This window comes from Strigops habroptila, chromosome 3, assembly GCF_004027225.2.
Source record: "Strigops habroptila isolate Jane chromosome 3, bStrHab1.2.pri, whole genome shotgun sequence".
Taxonomy (NCBI): domain Eukaryota; kingdom Metazoa; phylum Chordata; class Aves; order Psittaciformes; family Psittacidae; genus Strigops; species Strigops habroptila.
This window is the reverse complement of record NC_044279.2, coordinates 13,412,413-13,431,610: the sequence shown is the minus strand read 5'-3', so window position 1 is coordinate 13,431,610 and position 19,198 is coordinate 13,412,413. Positions and strand designations below refer to the sequence as shown.

The 19,198-nt window shown below is 39.4% G+C and overlaps 1 protein-coding gene across 2 annotated transcripts in view; it reads left to right on the top strand.

Annotated features, from left to right (window-relative positions):
• The window catches only part of RELN (reelin), a 287,656-nt gene that overhangs the window by 235,877 nt on the left and 32,581 nt on the right, over window positions 1–19,198 (top strand). For both annotated transcript variants that reach the window (XM_030480802.1, XM_030480801.1), the window contains exons 37-45: window positions 610–694; window positions 3,334–3,516; window positions 4,935–5,106; window positions 5,189–5,291; window positions 7,697–7,926; window positions 10,685–10,905; window positions 12,721–12,868; window positions 16,202–16,460; window positions 17,715–17,964. In XM_030480802.1, the coding sequence (XP_030336662.1) occupies window positions 610–694; window positions 3,334–3,516; window positions 4,935–5,106; window positions 5,189–5,291; window positions 7,697–7,926; window positions 10,685–10,905; window positions 12,721–12,868; window positions 16,202–16,460; window positions 17,715–17,964 (1,651 nt within the window). The remainder of the gene's footprint in view (window positions 1–609; window positions 695–3,333; window positions 3,517–4,934; window positions 5,107–5,188; window positions 5,292–7,696; window positions 7,927–10,684; window positions 10,906–12,720; window positions 12,869–16,201; window positions 16,461–17,714; window positions 17,965–19,198) is intronic.

Below are 19,198 nucleotides of genomic sequence, written 5' to 3'. Positions count from 1 at the left end.
GAAGAGGCAAGCTCAGAGAAGTGGTTTGCAGAACAGGGTGATATCTGCAGAACAGGGACTGGCTCTGGCCCCAGGATCCACTCAGCGTTGAGCTCATCTGTAGAGATGGACTGGGCCTTAAGTGTCACTATGAGGTTTCCTATCTGCTCCCTTTCCTTATTGCTCTAAGTCAAAAGGTTGTGCCAGAACAGGGTATTTATGCAAAATACTTTTTGAGGCACAGAAAAGAGCTCTTGGGGAGGAGTCTTCTTGCCTGGAAATTAGGGTGCTTGGCTACTAAACACTTTGCCAATGTCTGAGTAAGTCAGTGCTTGCAGATCAGATCACACCCCCGTGGTTCAGAGCATGAGCTGAATGAGCTGTATCTGTGTCTGTACTTTATTGTATAGCTGTGCCTCTGATAGTGGCACACAGCCATATCTAGCTCTTTCCATTACTATGGTTTACATTGGCAAGGCTGTCACTGTCCCCATTTTCTGCTTGGGAGAAATTTCTCCCTCTCTCACTGCCACCAGCAGTCAGTTACAGACAACATCCAGACAATAGTAAACTGCAGAGCATCTTCGATAATGGGAACTGAGATTCACTCTGTATTTTCTGTATTTGCAGGAAGGACTGAGAATGCTTGTTTCAAGAGATCTAGATTGCACTAATACTGTGTACATCCAGTTTTCTTTTAAATTTATTGCAAAAGGTAAGATGACTGTTGATTTCCTGTCACTTCTCCAGCTTTATTCATACACAGTAGCATCACAGAAAAAATGGATTTACATTTTCAACATCAGTGTACGTGATCATCAGTTTATGATAGATAATATGTGAACTTGTCTGAGATTCTGCATCATCCCTACCTTGCTACCAGGCTACATGGTAGGCTGTGCACTTCCTGAAAAAAAGTAAACTGTGGTGGTGTCAAAAACAGCCCAGCTAGTACAGTGTTTGAGCAGAAGAGAAATAAAATAGCACAAGATTTTTTAGAGATTTTGCACTGTGTTGGGAAAATAAATGTATTTGTCAGGTTTTAAAGTCATAAAGTGGTGCCTTAAGTAGATCAGAGACCAGTAAGGAACTACAGGGATTTTCCTTTTCAAGCGTCATTCCACTGCCTTAAAAGCTCTTACCATTTGACTTCCTTAGGTATCTTAGAGATGATTAAAACTCCATACTTCTGTTTAGTTGCGTATGAATAGTAGTCAGACTTTGCGAGCCAAGTTTACACGTTGGTGTAACAAGCTTGAGACGGTTTCCCTAGTATGAGTATTTTCAAACCAATGATTCAGTCTTAACCTGCTCTAAGCCCCTGCCGTTCTGGCTTTGCAGAATAATTTTATCCAAGCCAGGTGTGACATGGTGGAGAACTACTAACCTGGTTGAGGGTTTGAGTCACTCCCATGCGATTCAGAAGTTTTTCCCAGCACTGCTTGTAGAACTGGCGCTTCCAGTTTGAAGTCTCAGCATACAAAAACTCCCCTCCCTTTGGTGGAAGGTGGAAGATGTCCATAGCTTCTGTGGAAAGCTCAGCACTCTGGGACTGGATCCTAACTGACTCATCATTTGCTAAAGGACAGCATAAAAATAGTTTTGAACCACCTCTTTCTTCCTAAATAAATATATTAGCCAAATCTTTGTATGGCAAGTAAAAATGTAGCTCTTTCTGAATTAAGTTTGATTCTCTTTAATTGGTATTTAATTATATATATTTGGCTATTTATTACCATTTTTTAAGTGCTTTATAGAAAAGAGAGAAAACAACAGCGAAACCATAATATGCCCCAAAACAATAATATGTCCAATATTTCATGTTTAAAAGCAAAATCTTTGTGAAGACTTCTTTTTTAAAAAAAACTATGCCTTGGAAATATTCTATACATAATCCTTACAAAAATATTTAAAAAAATATGATGATTAAAAGTATCATTCTGAAAAGCAGGAATAGCCAAAGGCTCAAGGCTGGATTTTGACACTTGGCCCACAAGAGGTAAAGCAGTGAAACTCCATGAGAAATCTCTTCTCATTAAATGCTAGCCCTAGGCCTGGATCCAGGACTTAGGCCAAACAAGCTCCCTAATGTTGAATGCAAATTAATATAGCTGGGCACATCTCTCATCTGTAAGCATTAAGACCAATGTGTTGTTTACCGTTAATTGCCATAGATAAACTGAAATCAGCTCCTGACTGCAAACGTCTCCTCCCTGCTGTGTTGCATACATGGCTGTTGAGAAGAGTCTTTGCACTGGAGCAGAGTGGAGCAGGAGCATGCACATCAGGCATGTTGGCTTCAGCAAATTTAGTTAATTTAAGAACAGAAAGTGGGAGAAATTTGCACAGTAACACACAGTGAGGAAGGGATGAAGAAACTGTCTCTTAGTCCTTTTCTGCTGCTAGTTCCTGCCCTCAGACTGAGTTTTGGGGGATGTGCCATCACTCAGCCACACTACAAAGGTAACAGGGAGTATAAATTTGACTGAGTGAGAGCTCTGCTCAGAGATACTGTCACTCAGATGCTGATGTACCTGGTGAGCAAGTCAGGCACAGACCAAACATGCACTGGGGACCAAGCCTGTACAGGGTAACCAGCATCAAGTGCGAGTGCTGGGCTCTAATCAGCATATGTTCATAGCTTGGGCTGTAAAGAGCCTTTATTGACTCTTTAAAGCTTGAAGTAAAAAAAGGAGGAACTGGTAGTCAGAAAATGAAAATTGTACTTTCAGTTCCACCACTGATTTTTAGGCCCAGCTTAAAGCACAGAATATTGCTTCTTTGTTGTTATCATTAAAACATGCTACTAAAGATCCTCAGTGCTTTCCATCAATTATATGATTTCTGGGCATGAATAGGCTCATATTGGCGTCTGCAGTCAGATTATAAATTTGTGAGGGCAGGACTGTCTCTTTATCTGTGGGTGCTACAGATGGAGAGGATAATGTCTGGTACCTGGGAAAGACAAGCAAATAAATATTGAATTACTGAAAAATGTCTGTGGTAGAAGGGGCTGATTTGTTCTAATCTAAAAAATTATTGCACTGAGATAGCTTCTCATCTAAGTAATTAACTGTGACCATACATATCATGAACAGCAATGTAAATTTAGCCCCTGAGTCATTAGCATTTTGCAGACAGGCAAGCAAGGGAAAGCACAGGAAGATGTGTATGTACAATACACAATCTATATTACACATATAATGTCTCAACAGCTTAAGCTGTTAAAGGAAGTCCATACTCTGTAATAGATGTCAGAGTAACCTAATTGTACTTACACTTGAAGTGTTTTTGAGCCAGTATTTTTTAAATCTGTATTATAATGAACGTAAATGCATGTCCTTTCTGCTCCAGGCACCCCCGAGAGGTCTCATTCCATCCTGCTGCAATATTCTGTCAACGGTGGCATCATTTGGCACCTGATAGATGAGTTTTACTTCACGCAGACTACAGATGTCCTCTTTATTAACGTCCCTCTGCCCTATGCAGCCCAAAGCAACGCAACGAGGTTCAGGCTCTGGCAACCTTACAACAACGGTAAGGAAGAGACAGCCATGAGACTCCATACTTGCGCAGCTCAGCATTTGTAAGAGGCTAGATTTTTTAACTCAACAGTAATAGAAACCCTTAATTCATGTTTTCTTACATTTTAATTCCTTCAACTAAAATTATCACAGGATTATGTTTACTGTTCTTACAACTCCTGCTACTGTATGCTTTAAAGTGAACATACCTTAGCCTAATACCCCTAGACTGTATGCAGAAGACTATCATAATCTTTGGTCCTGGAGGGCCTGGGAGATCAAGCAACACCAATTGCTAACTTCACTCAGGTTCTTCTCATTATTTTTAATGGACCTGATTCTCATTTACATTGAGGCCCCATCAGAATGCTTCAATTATACAAAAGTGTCCCAAGTGTAAATTGGAACAGGGCCTACCTTGCTCAGAATTAACTAGGCATTAAAAACCTATTTAGAAAGAGTATGTAGTAAGCAGTTAATCTATTGATTAAATTGTAAAGAACCGTAGAAAACCACAAGAGGAACACAGCTCATTCCTCCTGATTAAGCTGAAGAAAGCTTTCCTTTGCTCTCAGTTACTCTAAGCACATCTCTTAGCAGGAGCTGACCTTAAGGGCTCTAAAGAATCCCAGTGATCATTTAGACACGATGATACAGCAGTCATTTATTCCTAGCGCACCTCTAAGAAATTCAAATCTGGTCCTAAGAATCCAGTTCTAGTTCATTCTTCTAATAGGTCCTGCCTAAAACACTTAACTAAACTTTTCTTATGGACGCTATGCTTATGTAGGATTTTTGTTTAAAAGAAACCTCTTGACTTTCTCTGATCAACACAAAGGCTTTTAGATAGATGAAAAAAACAGTTACACAAAAGATCTGGCAATCTAATCCTTCCTCTCCAGTTTGCAAGCACCAATTTTCCAACATATTTGAATTCATAATCCACTGGAGAGAAGGTCACTCAGAGTTTCCTTCTCTCTCAAAGAGCTCTTGCCAGGCAAACACAAACTGCTAAGTGCAAGAAAAAAGGTATAGAATGAAATCATCCTTTCAGACTGCTTGGGCTCTATAGCAGCTGCTCTTTTAGATGAAAGAAGACATTGACGCTAGAATTTCAAAAGTAAATGTGCTTTAAACAGAAGATAATTATTCAACACAGGTTTTTCACTCTTCCATTCGCTGTGACTTCTATAAATTTTAGAGGAATAAAAGCTAATTCTGTAGGGTCAGGATGCAGAGCAGTATGGGAACTATTTTCATGGAAAATGAAAATTTTCCATTTTACATGTCCATTTTCATGGAAAATGAAAATAGTGACGCCATAATTTTAGCACCCTTTTCTCCTTGTAATCCATAAATATTGGTTACTGTTCTGCTTTCTAGTTGCAGTAGCAGTAGGTCTTAATAGGAATGTTCCCCTTTTCTTTGTAGGCAAAAAAGAAGAAATCTGGATTATTGATGACTTCATTATTGATGGAAATAACCTAAAGAATCCCATGATCCTTTTGGATACATTTGACTTCGGTCCCAAAGAAGACAATTGGTTTTTCTATCCTGGTGGAAATATTGGGCTTTATTGCCCATATTCATCTAAAGGAGCTCCGTAAGCAACTCTCAGCAATAAATTAGAAAGAAGTGATGATGTAATAAACTGAATCTAAAGTATTCCTTTCCTTTTCTTGCAGGGAAGAAGATTCGGCTATGGTATTTGTTTCAAATGAAGTTGGGGAACACTCCATCACAACAAGGGACCTGAGTGTAAATGAAAACACTATAATCCAATTTGAGGTACTTGTTCTCAGAAAATTATTTTGCTTTTAGCTTAGAGAGTTCTGTTCTTTCAGGTTCTGCTCTTTGCTGTATTTGCCCAGCTGTTATGATTGCCAAGTAGAGAAGCCTGTGAAATTTCCCCTTAATTGCTTTAATGTTACTTTCCCTTATGTGGGTGTATCATGCAGCTTTTTAACACAGAGGTAAAGGAAATTTCTGACTCAAAGTCTTCTTCTTTCTTGCCTAAACTACTGCTTTGTCCATGCCTATTATTTTAAGTACTTAAAATACTTAAAATACTTTAAAAAGCAGCATTTCCACAACCTGACCCAGCAGAGAGCTACAACTTCATCTGTGACACTAGAAATTAATTTTTCCTACCTGCTGGCTTAACTGCACTTTCTCAAAGCCAAGGTTCTGTTTTCCTTTTTCTTCTGCCCATGCTTTCCTAGACACTCTAGAGGAAGATGTTCTTTGGCTATGATGACCTGAATTCATGCCATCTTAGGGAGTTATCTAAAGCTCATGAATAAGGAGCATATTTTTTGTGCTTCACATATAGTTACTGGGAACGGGTACCCCAATGACAACACATAGTCTTCTGGTTCATAGTCTAAATCCAAACTGTGCATTGGCTAGGGCAGCTTCTGTTAGGAGTAACCATTTAGCCTAGAATGTATTAATTTAGAGAGGTCATTATATTGTCATTAAGAAAGTGTAAAAGATTCTTTCATGTAAATTACCATACTTCAATTACCAGGCTGTTTTTAACAAAGACATAGCATGCTGTAGCATTAAACAGCAAATTATACCAGTTTATGAACAACTACTAAAATGATACTAAGGGTTTTCCAAGAAAACTAGGTTTAGCTGTGTACTCTTGCACACTTCAGTTTGTCATGCATCTAATTCATAAATTATTGAATGCAAACCACTTTTTGTTTTAAAATATAGATTACAGCCTGTAGAACAAAAATGTTTGAGGTCACTTTAAGATATTTGTAAGTCTTCAGAGCATTAACCTCATAAAATCTACATGCTTACTTCCATATGTGGTAATAACATTGTTTTCAGCTCACGTTTTTTGAGGACATTAGTATAAATGAAGAAGTTATGCATAATGCAGTAGAGTTTCTCTCTGTGTCTCAAGAGTCAAAACCTATATTGGTTCAAGCATCTCTCTAAGCTTCCAGATGAGTAGGCAGCCCTTCTAGTCAACTGCAGGTTGATGAGACTCATGTGTGCTGAAGAGTGATGAAGGAAGTATGATGTAGGATACATCTAAAACATTCATGCACAGTTCTAAGTATTACTGGGTTTTAGAAATAAATAGATTTTCATTGCAGAGAAGCATGTTAGAAACACACTTATTTTCCACTAAAAAGATACGTAAAAAACTAAATTTTTCATAATTTTTGTACATACTTTGAATTTTATCAGCAGTGGTTTTTATTTATTGCATGGTAAGTAAATTACATCTTATTTTACATGACAGGGTCATCATGTAAGGGAACTAATTCCTCCTCTTTTATATAAGCAATTTGAAACTAAATGAACATCTTAATATCAGTGTGAAAGAAAAGCAGACTAATTTGCACTGAATGTATGCAGAAAATATGTCTGAAGAGGTCTCAGGTTCTGTACAAAACATCATTTTGGGGTTTTCTTCCCAGTAGTAGAACTGTTGTTTATGTAAGGTTTCTACCTTTTCTACTGTTCTTTACATTGGGAATCTTGTAAGAACACCCTGAGAAGTCTGACACTGCCAAACTATGTTTTGGTGTGAGATTGAATCTAAATCCAATCCAGCTATGATACTCTTTCAGTGCTGTCTCCTAGGGCTTTGCCACTATGCATAAGCAAATGGGTAGTGAGTATGGAAGCTGAAGAACATCTTGAAATGATACAGCACACAATATGTGGCACAAGGAGGGGATTTTTTGGAAGTGTGACATTAAAGGCAACCATACTGCAGCTCAGCAATTTAACAAAAAGTTTATGTTTGCACATGTTGTTTTAATATTTCTGGGTTTAAAAATGAACATTTTTTTGGTGCTGTGATTACTTCGGTACCTGCCAGAAGACTGCAAGAGCTGATGCATTTGCTCCAGCAATGTTAGCAGCTCTCCTTTGGGATTTTGCCTAATTAATTTCATGGTTTTCTCTTACTAGAAGTAGTTGGGAATCTCATATTACATTCATTTTGTGATATGCCAGAGGGTGATATGCCCATGGACAGGTAGGGCAATATGCAAGAGTTCATGTTCATGTTCATGTGCATGTCTTGGATGCATCATCCCAGTTGTTAAATGAGTTCCCAAATCACTGTACCAACTGGGGGAGGCTGACTAAGATGAAGAACAATTTAGGAGCCCCACAGCCTGCCCTCTGTCATCTTCTGCATTTCATGTCTTGGCCCCCAGATCAATATCGGCTGCACCACTGATAGCTCCTCTGCCGACCCAGTAAAGCTGGAGTTCTCACGAGATCTGGGGGCAACCTGGCACCTGCTGCTCCCCTTGTGCTACAGCAGCAGCAGCCACCTCAGCTCCCTGTGCTCCACTGAGCATCACACAAGTAGCACTTACTACGCAGGCACCACCCAGGGCTGGAGAAGGGAGGTCATTCACTTTGGAAAACTGCATCTCTGCGGGTAAGTGTCCAGCTCCTATTCCTGCCCAGCTGCTTGTTAGTTTGCTCTTATTTCTCTTTTCCATCCAAAATGTTCTCCCACCACAAGAGCAGTGCGTAAGACCTGCAGCACCAGAGCAAACCAGATGATCGTTTTGTATCTCCTTTTTGTCCTGAGTGTTATTAGTGATCACGCAATTCCCAAAAATGTGTTGTGCCTAATGCTAATGTAGATAACCACAGATGATGTCCTATTTATCCATGTATCTTCTAATTGGTGACATTTTTATGCAAGTGGGTTGCATGGTAAAATTAATGCAAAACTGACTGTCCTTACAGAGTTTTGAATGTTCTTTACTGCAGTGCATTAGCTATTTGAATTCATCAAGGATATTCTTGCATGAAATTTTGAAATTCATTATAAAAAGCAGTAAAATATGAGCTAGTATAAACCTGATTCTACTTCAGTGTAAGGAAATGGACTGATCTAAATGCTCCAGGTTTCTTGTAGCTGTAAAGCTCTCAGATTCTAAGAAGTTAATGGCTGCAGTCACTCAGAAACTGAAAGTTTGTGGAACAAACCAGATTGGATGCTAACAGATACATAGTATAGAAAAACAATACATGCCAGCAGGCATAATAATAATAATAATAGTATGTAACTTTTCAAAGTTTAAAACATAACTGTTAATTTTTTCAGGGAAAACTGTCTCCTAGCATCAACTCAGTTTATGTAAAAGACCACATCATTAAGGGTTAAACCTGTAGCAAATAGGAATGAAAATGAGCTATGCAACTATGAGATGGAGTATTTATGAAACTACTGCATGCAATGGGCCCTCCACTAAATAAGTGGCCCCCTATGTGCCTCTGAAAGTATGAAAAGACCTATATAAGAGATGAGAACCAAATCTGGAAAGCCTGGATGTTTAATTATTTAAGAAAATGTTTAAATTTTAAACTTGAAACTTCTGGTTTATGACAGTTATCATTTCAAGCATGGAATAGGTAACCATCTCTTGCAGCAGCTCATTTGTCCTTCTGTTTCTTTCCAAAACAACTATTTGACCCTTTACACAACCACCAATGCATCCCTTCAAAAGAAAATTTTGTCTATGCAGATTTCTAACTCATTTAAACCTTCCAAGTATTTTGATTTAGTCCTCTGTTCCTGAGTATTTCTGTCCTGTTTGCCTGCCTTCCCTTCAGTTTCTTTCCCAACATGCCAGGCCAGAAGCCAATTGCTGATAGCCAGCCAAACCCAGCAGCACGGAGCAGCTTCCACGGGGCATTCAGTGCCATGAAATTCTTGGGCCAGAAGGCTGAAGAGGGATTTTCTCCACCAAAATCCACTGGAATAACAATTAAAAAAATCCATACCTGACTGCTGCTAATTCTGAAAAACCCCTCACCCTTGCCATCCCGAGTTTTGATTATATTTAAAGGAAGATGAAGACATTTTCAGTTATTTCCACCACAAGTGTTATTTTGGAAATTAATATATGTTCTCAGCAGACAGCTGTAACTAAGAATTAGTATTCCAGTTATGTCCTGAAGGAAAAACCCAGGGCCTGCTGAGTCAGTGAAGAAACCCCTACTGACTTCAGCAAGACCAGTGTTTCACTCCCTGCTTCAGTCACGTTTCACCCTCCTGAAGCCTGAGGGAAGGAGCTGATGTGCCTGGGGATGGAATGAATCTAGCCTGTGGGGCAGAGATCTCCTCTGAAAAGGAGGTTACAACACCTCCAGCCTCACACTTGTGTCCTTCCCCTCAGGGCACACTAAAATCAATGTTTTTTACTTCCAGCAGGACTCTGGTTCTCAGGTACCTTTCTTGAAACTCTTAGTAGCATCCCCACCCATCAGTTACCCCTTATCATCTGAATCCCCTCATAAAAATTCCTTGTTAGCAAATCAAGAGGAAAAACTCATCAGCTACCTGTGCCAATAAATACTTGCTACATTTAGATATCTCTAACAAGACACATTAAACATGAAACACAATTAAGTGTTTTTCCCTTCTCACTCTACTGGTTTCCTTCCCCCTTTAAAGCATTTTCACAATTGGGAATAAAATTAGTCTCTCAAGTGTTTTTCCCCATCTCAATTTGTTTTCCCTCCTTCCCCAGTCAGTCCTTTGTATGCATGTTGACACTAAGAAGGAGAATTAAAAATGACAGAACAGCACCCAAAGGAGAATATAGTTTAAATTAACAACTTGCAATATCAGTCTGCTTTAAGATTAAGCTACCCAACAGTAAGCTGAATACCTGATGACAAGGGAGATGAAATTTTTTTTCCATGTAACTGAGGGGGAGATCCTCCCATCCCAGCTCCACTGGATGGTCTCACTGCGGGCAGGGTGGCAGCATGTAGGATTTCACTCTCCAGGAGAGGGTGAAAGTGGCTCAGTCTGCCCCAGACACCGTACACCAAAGCAGAAGGGAATCCGTCAGACCACAGCCATTCATCCTCCCTGCGAGTGATGGTGAGAAGAGTGGTTAGATTTCGAATCCCATTTTCAAGTCCATCATTCAGTTTTGGTATTACAACTTATGAATAATGTTTTTCTTATTTCTATCAGTACTTGGGTTGAACGTCAATATAAAGATGCGTGAGGTACTGAAGGAATTAGATATAGCAGTCAGTTTCTAGAATTAAGCAATTTATCAAACAATTTTCAACAAAAAGAATACCACATATGCAGAGTATGGTATATGTAGGAAGTACAAAAAAGGTGGAACTATTATTTAAAGTAAATACTCTTTATGCCTTTTCAGGTTGGCAAGGTTCAGATGGTACCAAGGATTTTACCCTGCTGGATCCCAGCCAGTGACCTGGGCAATTGACAATGTGTACATCGGCCCACAGTGTGAGGAGATGTGCAATGGTCATGGCAGCTGTATCAACGGCACAAAGTGCATCTGTGACCCTGGGTACTCTGGGCCAACCTGCAAAATAAGTACCAAGAACACCGACTTCCTTAAGGATGATTTTGAAGGTATCACTTTTCGGAGGGAGTCTGAATTCTGTCTGTCCATCTTAGCGGAACCCATGGCTCAAGGGATGAAACTGTGAAGTCTTCCTCACCCCTGCATGGTTCTGCATGTAATTTGTGCCGTGGAGGTATTCCCATGAATGAAGCAGTTAGGTGTCATTCTCAGCCACAGTTTGTGAATGTCTGATGGCTATCAGTGTCTGGTTTGGAGCGTCTGGCTCTTGGTGAAGTTGTGGACTACAAGATGTTCACTGAAATAGAATTTCCTGAAACTCTACGCATACAAAATAATTTTAGAGGAAAGTGATGGTTTGATGGTAGCTTGATTTCAGTACAGACAGAATGTAAATGAGGCAAACAACAGAGGGCTTTAATGTTGTCTCGTTTCTCACAAGGGAAGTCTAAGTGGCCTTAATATGGCAAATATCATCTCGGAGCAGTCTGTGTGTCTCAGTGATGAGGGCCACTGCTCAGCAGGCATGGCAGACCTCAAACAAGTGTTGGCAGGAGAGAACTCAAAGCTTCATGCTTGTCTGGGCACACACAGCATCTATGCCCACAACCTTATCCCAACCTTATGAAGTTTAACCAAGCCAAGTGCAAGGTCCTACACCTGGGTCGGGGCAACCCCAGGCACTGCTACAGGCTGGGCAGAGAAGAGATTCAGAGCAGCCCTGCAGAAAAGGACTTGGGGGTGTTGGTTGACGAGAAGCTTAACATGAGCCGGCAGTGTGCGCTTGCAGCCCAGAAAGCCAACCGCATCCTGGGCTGCATCAAAAGAAGCGTGACCAGCAGGTCGAAGGAGGTGATCCTGCCCCTCTACTCTGCTCTTGTGAGACCCCACTTGGAGTACTGTGTACAGTTCTGGTGTCCTCAACATAAAAAGGACATGGAGCTGTTGGAGCGAGTCCAGAGGAGGGCCACGAGGATGATAAGAGGGCTGGAGCACCTCCCATATGAAGACAGGCTGAGAGAGTTGGGGCTGTTCAGCCTGGAGAAGAGAAGGCTGCGTGGTGACCTCATAGCAGCCTTCCAGTATCTGAAGGGGGTCTACAAGGATGCTGGGGAGGGACTCTTCCTTAGGGACTGTAGTGGTAGGACAAGGGGTAATGGGTTCAAACTTAAACAGGGGAAGTTTAGATTAGATATAAGGAAGAAGTTCTTTACAGTGAGGGTGGTGAAGCACTGGAATGGGTTGCCCAGGGAGGTTGTGGATGCTCCATCCCTGGTGGTGTTCAAGGCCAGGTTGGACAGAGCCTTGAGCCACGTGGTTTAGGGCAAGGTGTCCCTGCCCATGGCAGGGGGTTTGGAACTAGATGATCTTAAGGTCCTTTCCAACCCTTACGATTCTATGATTCTATGATTCTATGATTCTAACTCTAAAACCACCTTAAGGTTTCCCCTGCTAGCAAGCATGGCAAGTAGAGCACATTTTGAATAAAGCAACACCTGTGAATCAAATTCATCCCTTCATAGGTGCTGCTGTTCATTTTCATTTTTGCCAGCCCTTGTTTGCATGCTACCACATGGTACCCAAAGTTTCTTTATAGACCTGGGAACTTTGTTGTTATCTTAAGAAAAATGAAGATAAGTAGATCTTGTGAGTAACTGGAGACTAAGATCCCAGATGTCATTCTTCTGGGTTTGTTTGTTTTGTTTTGATTTGTGGCAGTTTTCTAGAATGCATTGCATCGGAAACACTGGATGTTTCTTCACTCTGCATGTGATGTTTAATTTAGCTCTCTTCCTCTGGAAATAGTACTCTTGCAGAAGGCACATTTCGAGTAAATCATAAATATGTATTCACTTTGTATTCAGGTCAGCTGGAGTCGGATAGATTCCTGCTTGTGAGTGGTGGAAAGCCATCAAGGAAATGTGGTATCATGTCTGGAGGAAACAACCTTTTCTTCAATGAAGAAGGCTTACGTATGCTGATGACTCGAGACCTAGATTTGTCACAAGCCAGGTAACACAATTTCAAAGTTCTGTCAGGATTTCACTGAAGAAACAAGATACTGAAGAGTAATTCATATGTGACACTCCTGTGGTGAAGGCAAGCTGATATATTCTGTGGTCCTTGCTCTAGCAAATACTCAATTTTAACCATTGTTACCACTTTAAATTAAATCTAACTTGAACTTTAATGGGATTAAACATTTAAGTATTACTTTTTTCCTTGAATAAGAACTCCAGGATCTGATGCCACACCTTCAGTAGTCTGTGTAAGTTTTTATTTCTTAAATGCATAACATGAGAAATCGAGTGCATGTCACACGCTCTGCTTGTCTTACAGTTTGGTATATTATGAGCCATTGCTGAAACAGGAGTATCTGCTGCCAGTATAGTTCTTATATTCATCATCTCATAATTCTTTAATTTCTGAAGCTTACTTTCTCCTTGTTGTGCACATCTGTTTCCAATAATTCACTGAGAAATTCCCATCAAGCTGTCACCAGCTACACTGAGCACAGCAATTGAAAAACAAATATTTTTAGTGCATTTAGAGATTCTATTGTATCATTACAGCCTGCAGAGTAGATATTTGGTGAGTGAGACATGGTAAGCAAGCCACATTAAAAAATTTATACTAATAGAAATTAAACCACGTCTGAATTGCGTGCATGCTAACAAACAGGCGTTGTTTTCTAATTATTCAGTATCTTAGCTTATATCATTATATTATTACTTTCAAGAGATTGCATTTTCTGCAAGACTTTTTTCCCCTGATCTCTTGTAAGCACCCGACTCCTCTCTAATGTTCTGTGGGAAACACTTTAACCGGCACTTTATCTCTTTTTGGCTTGTCTTCATTACACTGAAGCTTTAAATAATGGTTGCAGAACGTTATAGTCAATAAAGATGCCTAATTTCTAACCATTATATTTTTTAGATCAGCAGTTAGCTAACCCTCAGTGAAGTGTAATATTAAAGATCTCTGTAATTTGTAAGATTCCTCACAGCAAACTTTTTTCAGAACTTGGTAAACACAAACATCAATTCTCTGCACTATTTTGATTTCCTAGACCATTCTAAAATTAAAAGATTGCTTAACAAAAGACACAAGAGGTCTTGTAAGTTGCTCCATTAGACTAAATGACATGTTTTCCTTATTGCTTGTGTTCAAAGAACTATCATTTATCTCTTCTCAGTAATAGTCTGTAGCTGGATTTGCATATATTGACCTCAAGGTGTTATATGGAGATAAATAGCTTATGCCTTAGTAAAAGGCAAACAAAGCAATATATTTAATTTCTTGTTTATGCTTATGAAAAACAACAGTTATCAACAAATAACTGTACGTTCTCTGAAGAGCACGGCAGACTGCAACAGCTCTTGAGCAACCTAAGTAATTGCAGTGGGATTTTCTTAATTTCCAGGCTGACTGTATTGGCCACCTGCAAAGCGCAACAGATCTGGCTGTGACACAGATGTGCTGAGTTCTGCACAGAACTTGGCGAAAGGTTTGAGTTTATGCCAGGAATGACAAGAACCAGCATTTCTAACAGACATTTTTAAGGGTACTAGACTCAGTCACATTAAAACTTCCCCTTTTCCTATGAGGAAATCCTCTGAAGTACACAGGTGAGCAGTGGTGTGTGTTAGCACTCTGAGCCATGCTTGGCACCGGGGGATTGAAAACAAACGAACTCTGCAATCCGCTATCCACTACCATCACATAGTATCTGTATTTTAAAAAATTTAATACAAGGGACAGTATATCACCGTCATATACCAGTAGCTGAAACTGCACAGCATGAAATATAAGTAAGGACAGAATATTGTAAGTATCACAACTGATGAAATCCTTCTCAATTCTGAATTAGTAGAAGACTATCCACACATTTTAATGTTACTAGATCTACAAGAAAACTTTGCTTTTTCATTGTGAAATAGGCAGAGCCTTTGCAAAATATCTGTGGGATGAGAAGAGAGGTATTTTAATATAACTTTTTTATCTGCTAGATGTTACCTATATTTGAGGTGGTTATTACTATATGAGTAAAAATTAGGATAAAAGAATAGCAATCCACAGAGAGCAGATTCAACAGAGACAAGGTCACCTGGGTTTATTTCCTTTGAATTATGTGGCAAATGGTGGAGTAAATCTGAGAAGGCACAAAGACTTGCCAGCAGTGAATCCAATCCATTACAGTTGATATGTTGATCCATGAGGGTCCCCAGTGCTCCTTTACAGCACAAGCAGTATGTCATGTCTGGGACATGGAGCTAGATACAATCTGTAGTGAAAGAAGTTATATATAGTAGCAAGAGAAACCGTGAGTCACAGCAAGGACTAGAATTAATTGACTTGTGGGTCTGGTGGTTTATTGAAGCTTTGTCTGCCCAGGATCTCTGCAGCCTCCAGTCCCAGTGGATCTACCTGCAGATCAAACCAGAACAAGACTTTTGATACAAAACTTCTGCACCGTTTCATTTAACCATGAGCCAGGCAGCACTAATGCAATAATAATTAGAACAGATACAACACTCTAAAGCTGCGCAAAAGCTGTGCAAATATGAATTAATACTTGTAATATCCCTGTGAGTCTAATAGGTAAATATCATTACAGAAGTGGTTCCCTCCACTCCAAGTGCAGAGTAGAGCCATTTATGAGTGTCAGCTAAGAGGAAGAATTTCACAGTTTGATACGAGTCTATTGTGCTGCTTTGGAGAAGCCAATTAAATAGGGGATGAAAGCACTGGTGTCCCCGGGTGGCTTGGGCTGGCTTCAGGGAAGCCGGCACATCTAAGTGGTGTGATTTAGACAAATTTCCCAGGCTGAGTAAATGGACAAAATGATCCCTGAAAATGAAATGTGCTTTATTCTCCTATCCAGATTTTCTCTAGTTTATGCCAATGGAAAACCGGGATGCTTGTTTTGAATTTAAACATTTCAGCAGATTCATAACAAAACATGATCTACTTAGGGCACTGTTACTTTTCTGCCACTAAAATCTGTACTCAAGGGCTACAGGGATAAAAATTTCACCCAGGATTAAGTTCCAGATATTTGCAACAACATCTGTTATGCAGACAAAAGGTCAAAACATAAATGTCAAGCTTTGCTCAGCCTCTTCTGCCTGGCAAACCACCACATAGGCAAACCAAATTTTTGTCATCCCACCTGTCTGTCTGCTTATATTCTGGAGGCTTTGAAAAGGCAATTATAAGAGCTCTTAAAGCTGACTCCTACAGCAAGAAATCATGGGGCTAAGTCAACAAACTCCAAGTCTCTCTAGTTGGTTGTGTAGGGTGTTACAGAAAAGAAATCTTTGCAGTAATTGCTCCCCCTGTTAGATTTGTGCAGTTCTTCATGAGACTGGGATGTGGCAAGGGGGTGCCAGACCCCAGGAGCCAGCCTGTGCTGCTGCAGTATTCACTCAATGGGGGCCTCACGTGGAGCCTTCTCCAGGAGTTCCTCTTCAGTAACTCCAGCAATGTTGGACGATACATTGCCCTGGAAATTCCCTTGAAGGCCCGTTCCAGCTCCACTCGGCTTCGCTGGTGGCAACCATCCGAGAACGGCCATTTTTACAGTCCCTGGGTAATCGACCAGGTAAGGAATCCTCTGGGTTGTTTGGGGGTTTTATAAACAACTTTAGACTGTTTTCAGTCTTAGTCTTTCCCTTTGGTTGGCATATATCATTTCACTGCATCAAGCAAAAATGCTTTGCATAAAGATATTTCAGAATTATAATAATCTAACAAAACAGCAGAGCACAATTGCTGTTTGCTAATCTTCTGGTTTTAGCACAACGTTTCCGTGGGGGGTTCTGAACACCCCTTTTGGAGCTAGGAAAGTCTTTTACACATTGGTAGAGCCCTGGATTAACATTGCAGAACGCTTTACCATGCAACACGCAAGTCTGAGTGCAAAAGACTTCACTTAAAATCTATCCAAATATGTAAGTGGCTTGGTAGAATGTAATAGAAAAACCTATAGAAAAATGTCAATCTATATCCATCCTCTAATTTTGAAACCAAAATTTTGTTTCAAATTTTAGTTTGGATTTGCTTCTATAAAGATTATTATATTGCTTATGTGACTTGCTATAAATCTCAAGAAACCCTATTAAAGTGATTATTCTCTAAGTAGTGTAACTGGGCTGCCCAAGTTCAACTTGCTTAAATATTTATGAGTTAATATTTTAAAGGAGTTAGTTCATATCCTTAGGAGAAACTCAGAAACCAAACTCCAGCCATGTTTAACGATGCGGTTACAAAATTTTATTTCCTGTCCCTCCATTTAAAAATGAGAAAATCCTCATGCTTTCATTCCCGTATCTTCATTGAATGTAGTTATATCAGTTTGGAACAATCAGAAACTGAATTTAGAATAACGAATGAAAATTAATTCTATGTTGCTTGCTGTTGAATAGTAAAATGCTGATGTCTTACAGTCAATGGCAAAACAAGACCGATATCTTCCCATATCAGCAGATGCAACCTGACAGTAGTGCACCAGATTACAGTAAAGCTGAACAGTCAGTAGGAAAAATGACAGTGTAACTTTGCTCCTGCCAACATTTATTTTTGTGAGCAGTTTTATTTCATCCAGGATTGAGTTCACCTCCCTGAACTTTAGATGTGTATAGCTAAGCTGATTTCTTTTGGACCCTTTTATAGGAAAAAGATATTCTCCTTTCTCATAACCTAAGCTCTTTACAAAGTAAATTTGTCCATTTGGGTCCAGGAGAATATATATGCATAGATCAGTAAATCTTTTCCTTCTCCAGGGTGCTATGTCACATGTATGTTTGCGAAGACTTCTAGACATTTTTTAATAACAATTTCTTTCCTAACATTTCAGATTCTTATTGGAGGAAACATCTCTGGTAATACAGTGTTAGAAGATGATTTCACCACACTGGATAGTAGAAAGTGGCTGCTCCATCCTGGTGGAACAAAGATGCCAGTCTGTGGCTCTACTGGGGATGCTCTAGTGTTCATCGAGAAAGCTAGCACCCGCTATGTTGTCACCACTGACATCGTTGTCAATGAAGACTCTTTCTTGCAAATAGATTTTGCTGCATCCTGCTCTGTCACGGACTCCTGTTATGGTAATGACTTCTTAGTAATTGCTGCTCTTCCTCATCCTCTCCTGTACAAAAAGTTCACTTGTTTTGAACTTTGTTCATTGTAACACAAACTGAGAAACAAAAGAAACCTGCATGTTTCTGTTAGGAATTGGAATATCATCTATTTTATTCTAGGTGTCTGAAGCCTAAGATAAACTAAAGTACATTATTTCCTCCAAGTACTTAAGTTGCAGTTCAATTTATTTAAGAAAAAATACTAACAGCTGTCTTACTCAAATCCATTTACCAGTCCATGGTATCCACTGCTTGGGGTGATTTCCTTGTTCTAATAATAAGGAGCTGAGTATTCCTAGCATACATTTCTTGCTTTGTGGTTTTGCATTTTCAGTGAAGTAAGTCTCAGTTCTGATCTCACTTGCACCTGTATGATTAAAAAATCCCACATGCCAAGTCAGCATCAACTGCAAAAATTTGTATGGTCCACATGAAATAATAAACATGTATATATTATATATATATGTATGTATGCATGTATGAATATGTGTGTAGGTATATGCACGTATATGTGTATATATACATATACACATAATTCTGCAATTTTTAATTACCTGCCTTCTTTTTTTACCATATGAGTGCAGAGCATGCTTTTATATGTGCACATACATATACACATATAAATAAAAACATGCTGTGCATTCAATACACATCACATGGAAATTCAAAATTGGTTCATTATGTGAATTTTACGATGCACAAGAAATAGGTCTTTTCAATGCTTGTTTGTACATCTTAAATTACATTCTCTTAGCATAGAAATTTAGGGTATAGATTTTTTTTTATGAGGAGGAGAATACAATATGTTGCATCATATAGCATGTGTTAATTCACTGGATTGATCCTAAGATCATCTCTGCCAAGTTGAGAAGTGTTTTGACAGCTTAGCTATATACTGGCAAAGAAACAGTTCCTTCTTTTTTTGCTTCATTGTCTAGTACACTTACCATTATCTTAACTTAGTATTAAATTAGGCAGGATACTACCTAATCATGCTTCCAGTCACGATGAGCAAAGCATTTCATTTTGGTGGCAGAGATTTAACACTAAAAACTCACCCTTGTCCTTATCCACTTGTCCTTGTATTTCTATAGCACTATTTTATATGCTTAGACATCAGGTAGGACTGATTGGGTGATTAATGGTCATTCTCTGTGCATGAAGATAGAAGAAATGGGTCTGTAATAATCAAAAAAGATCA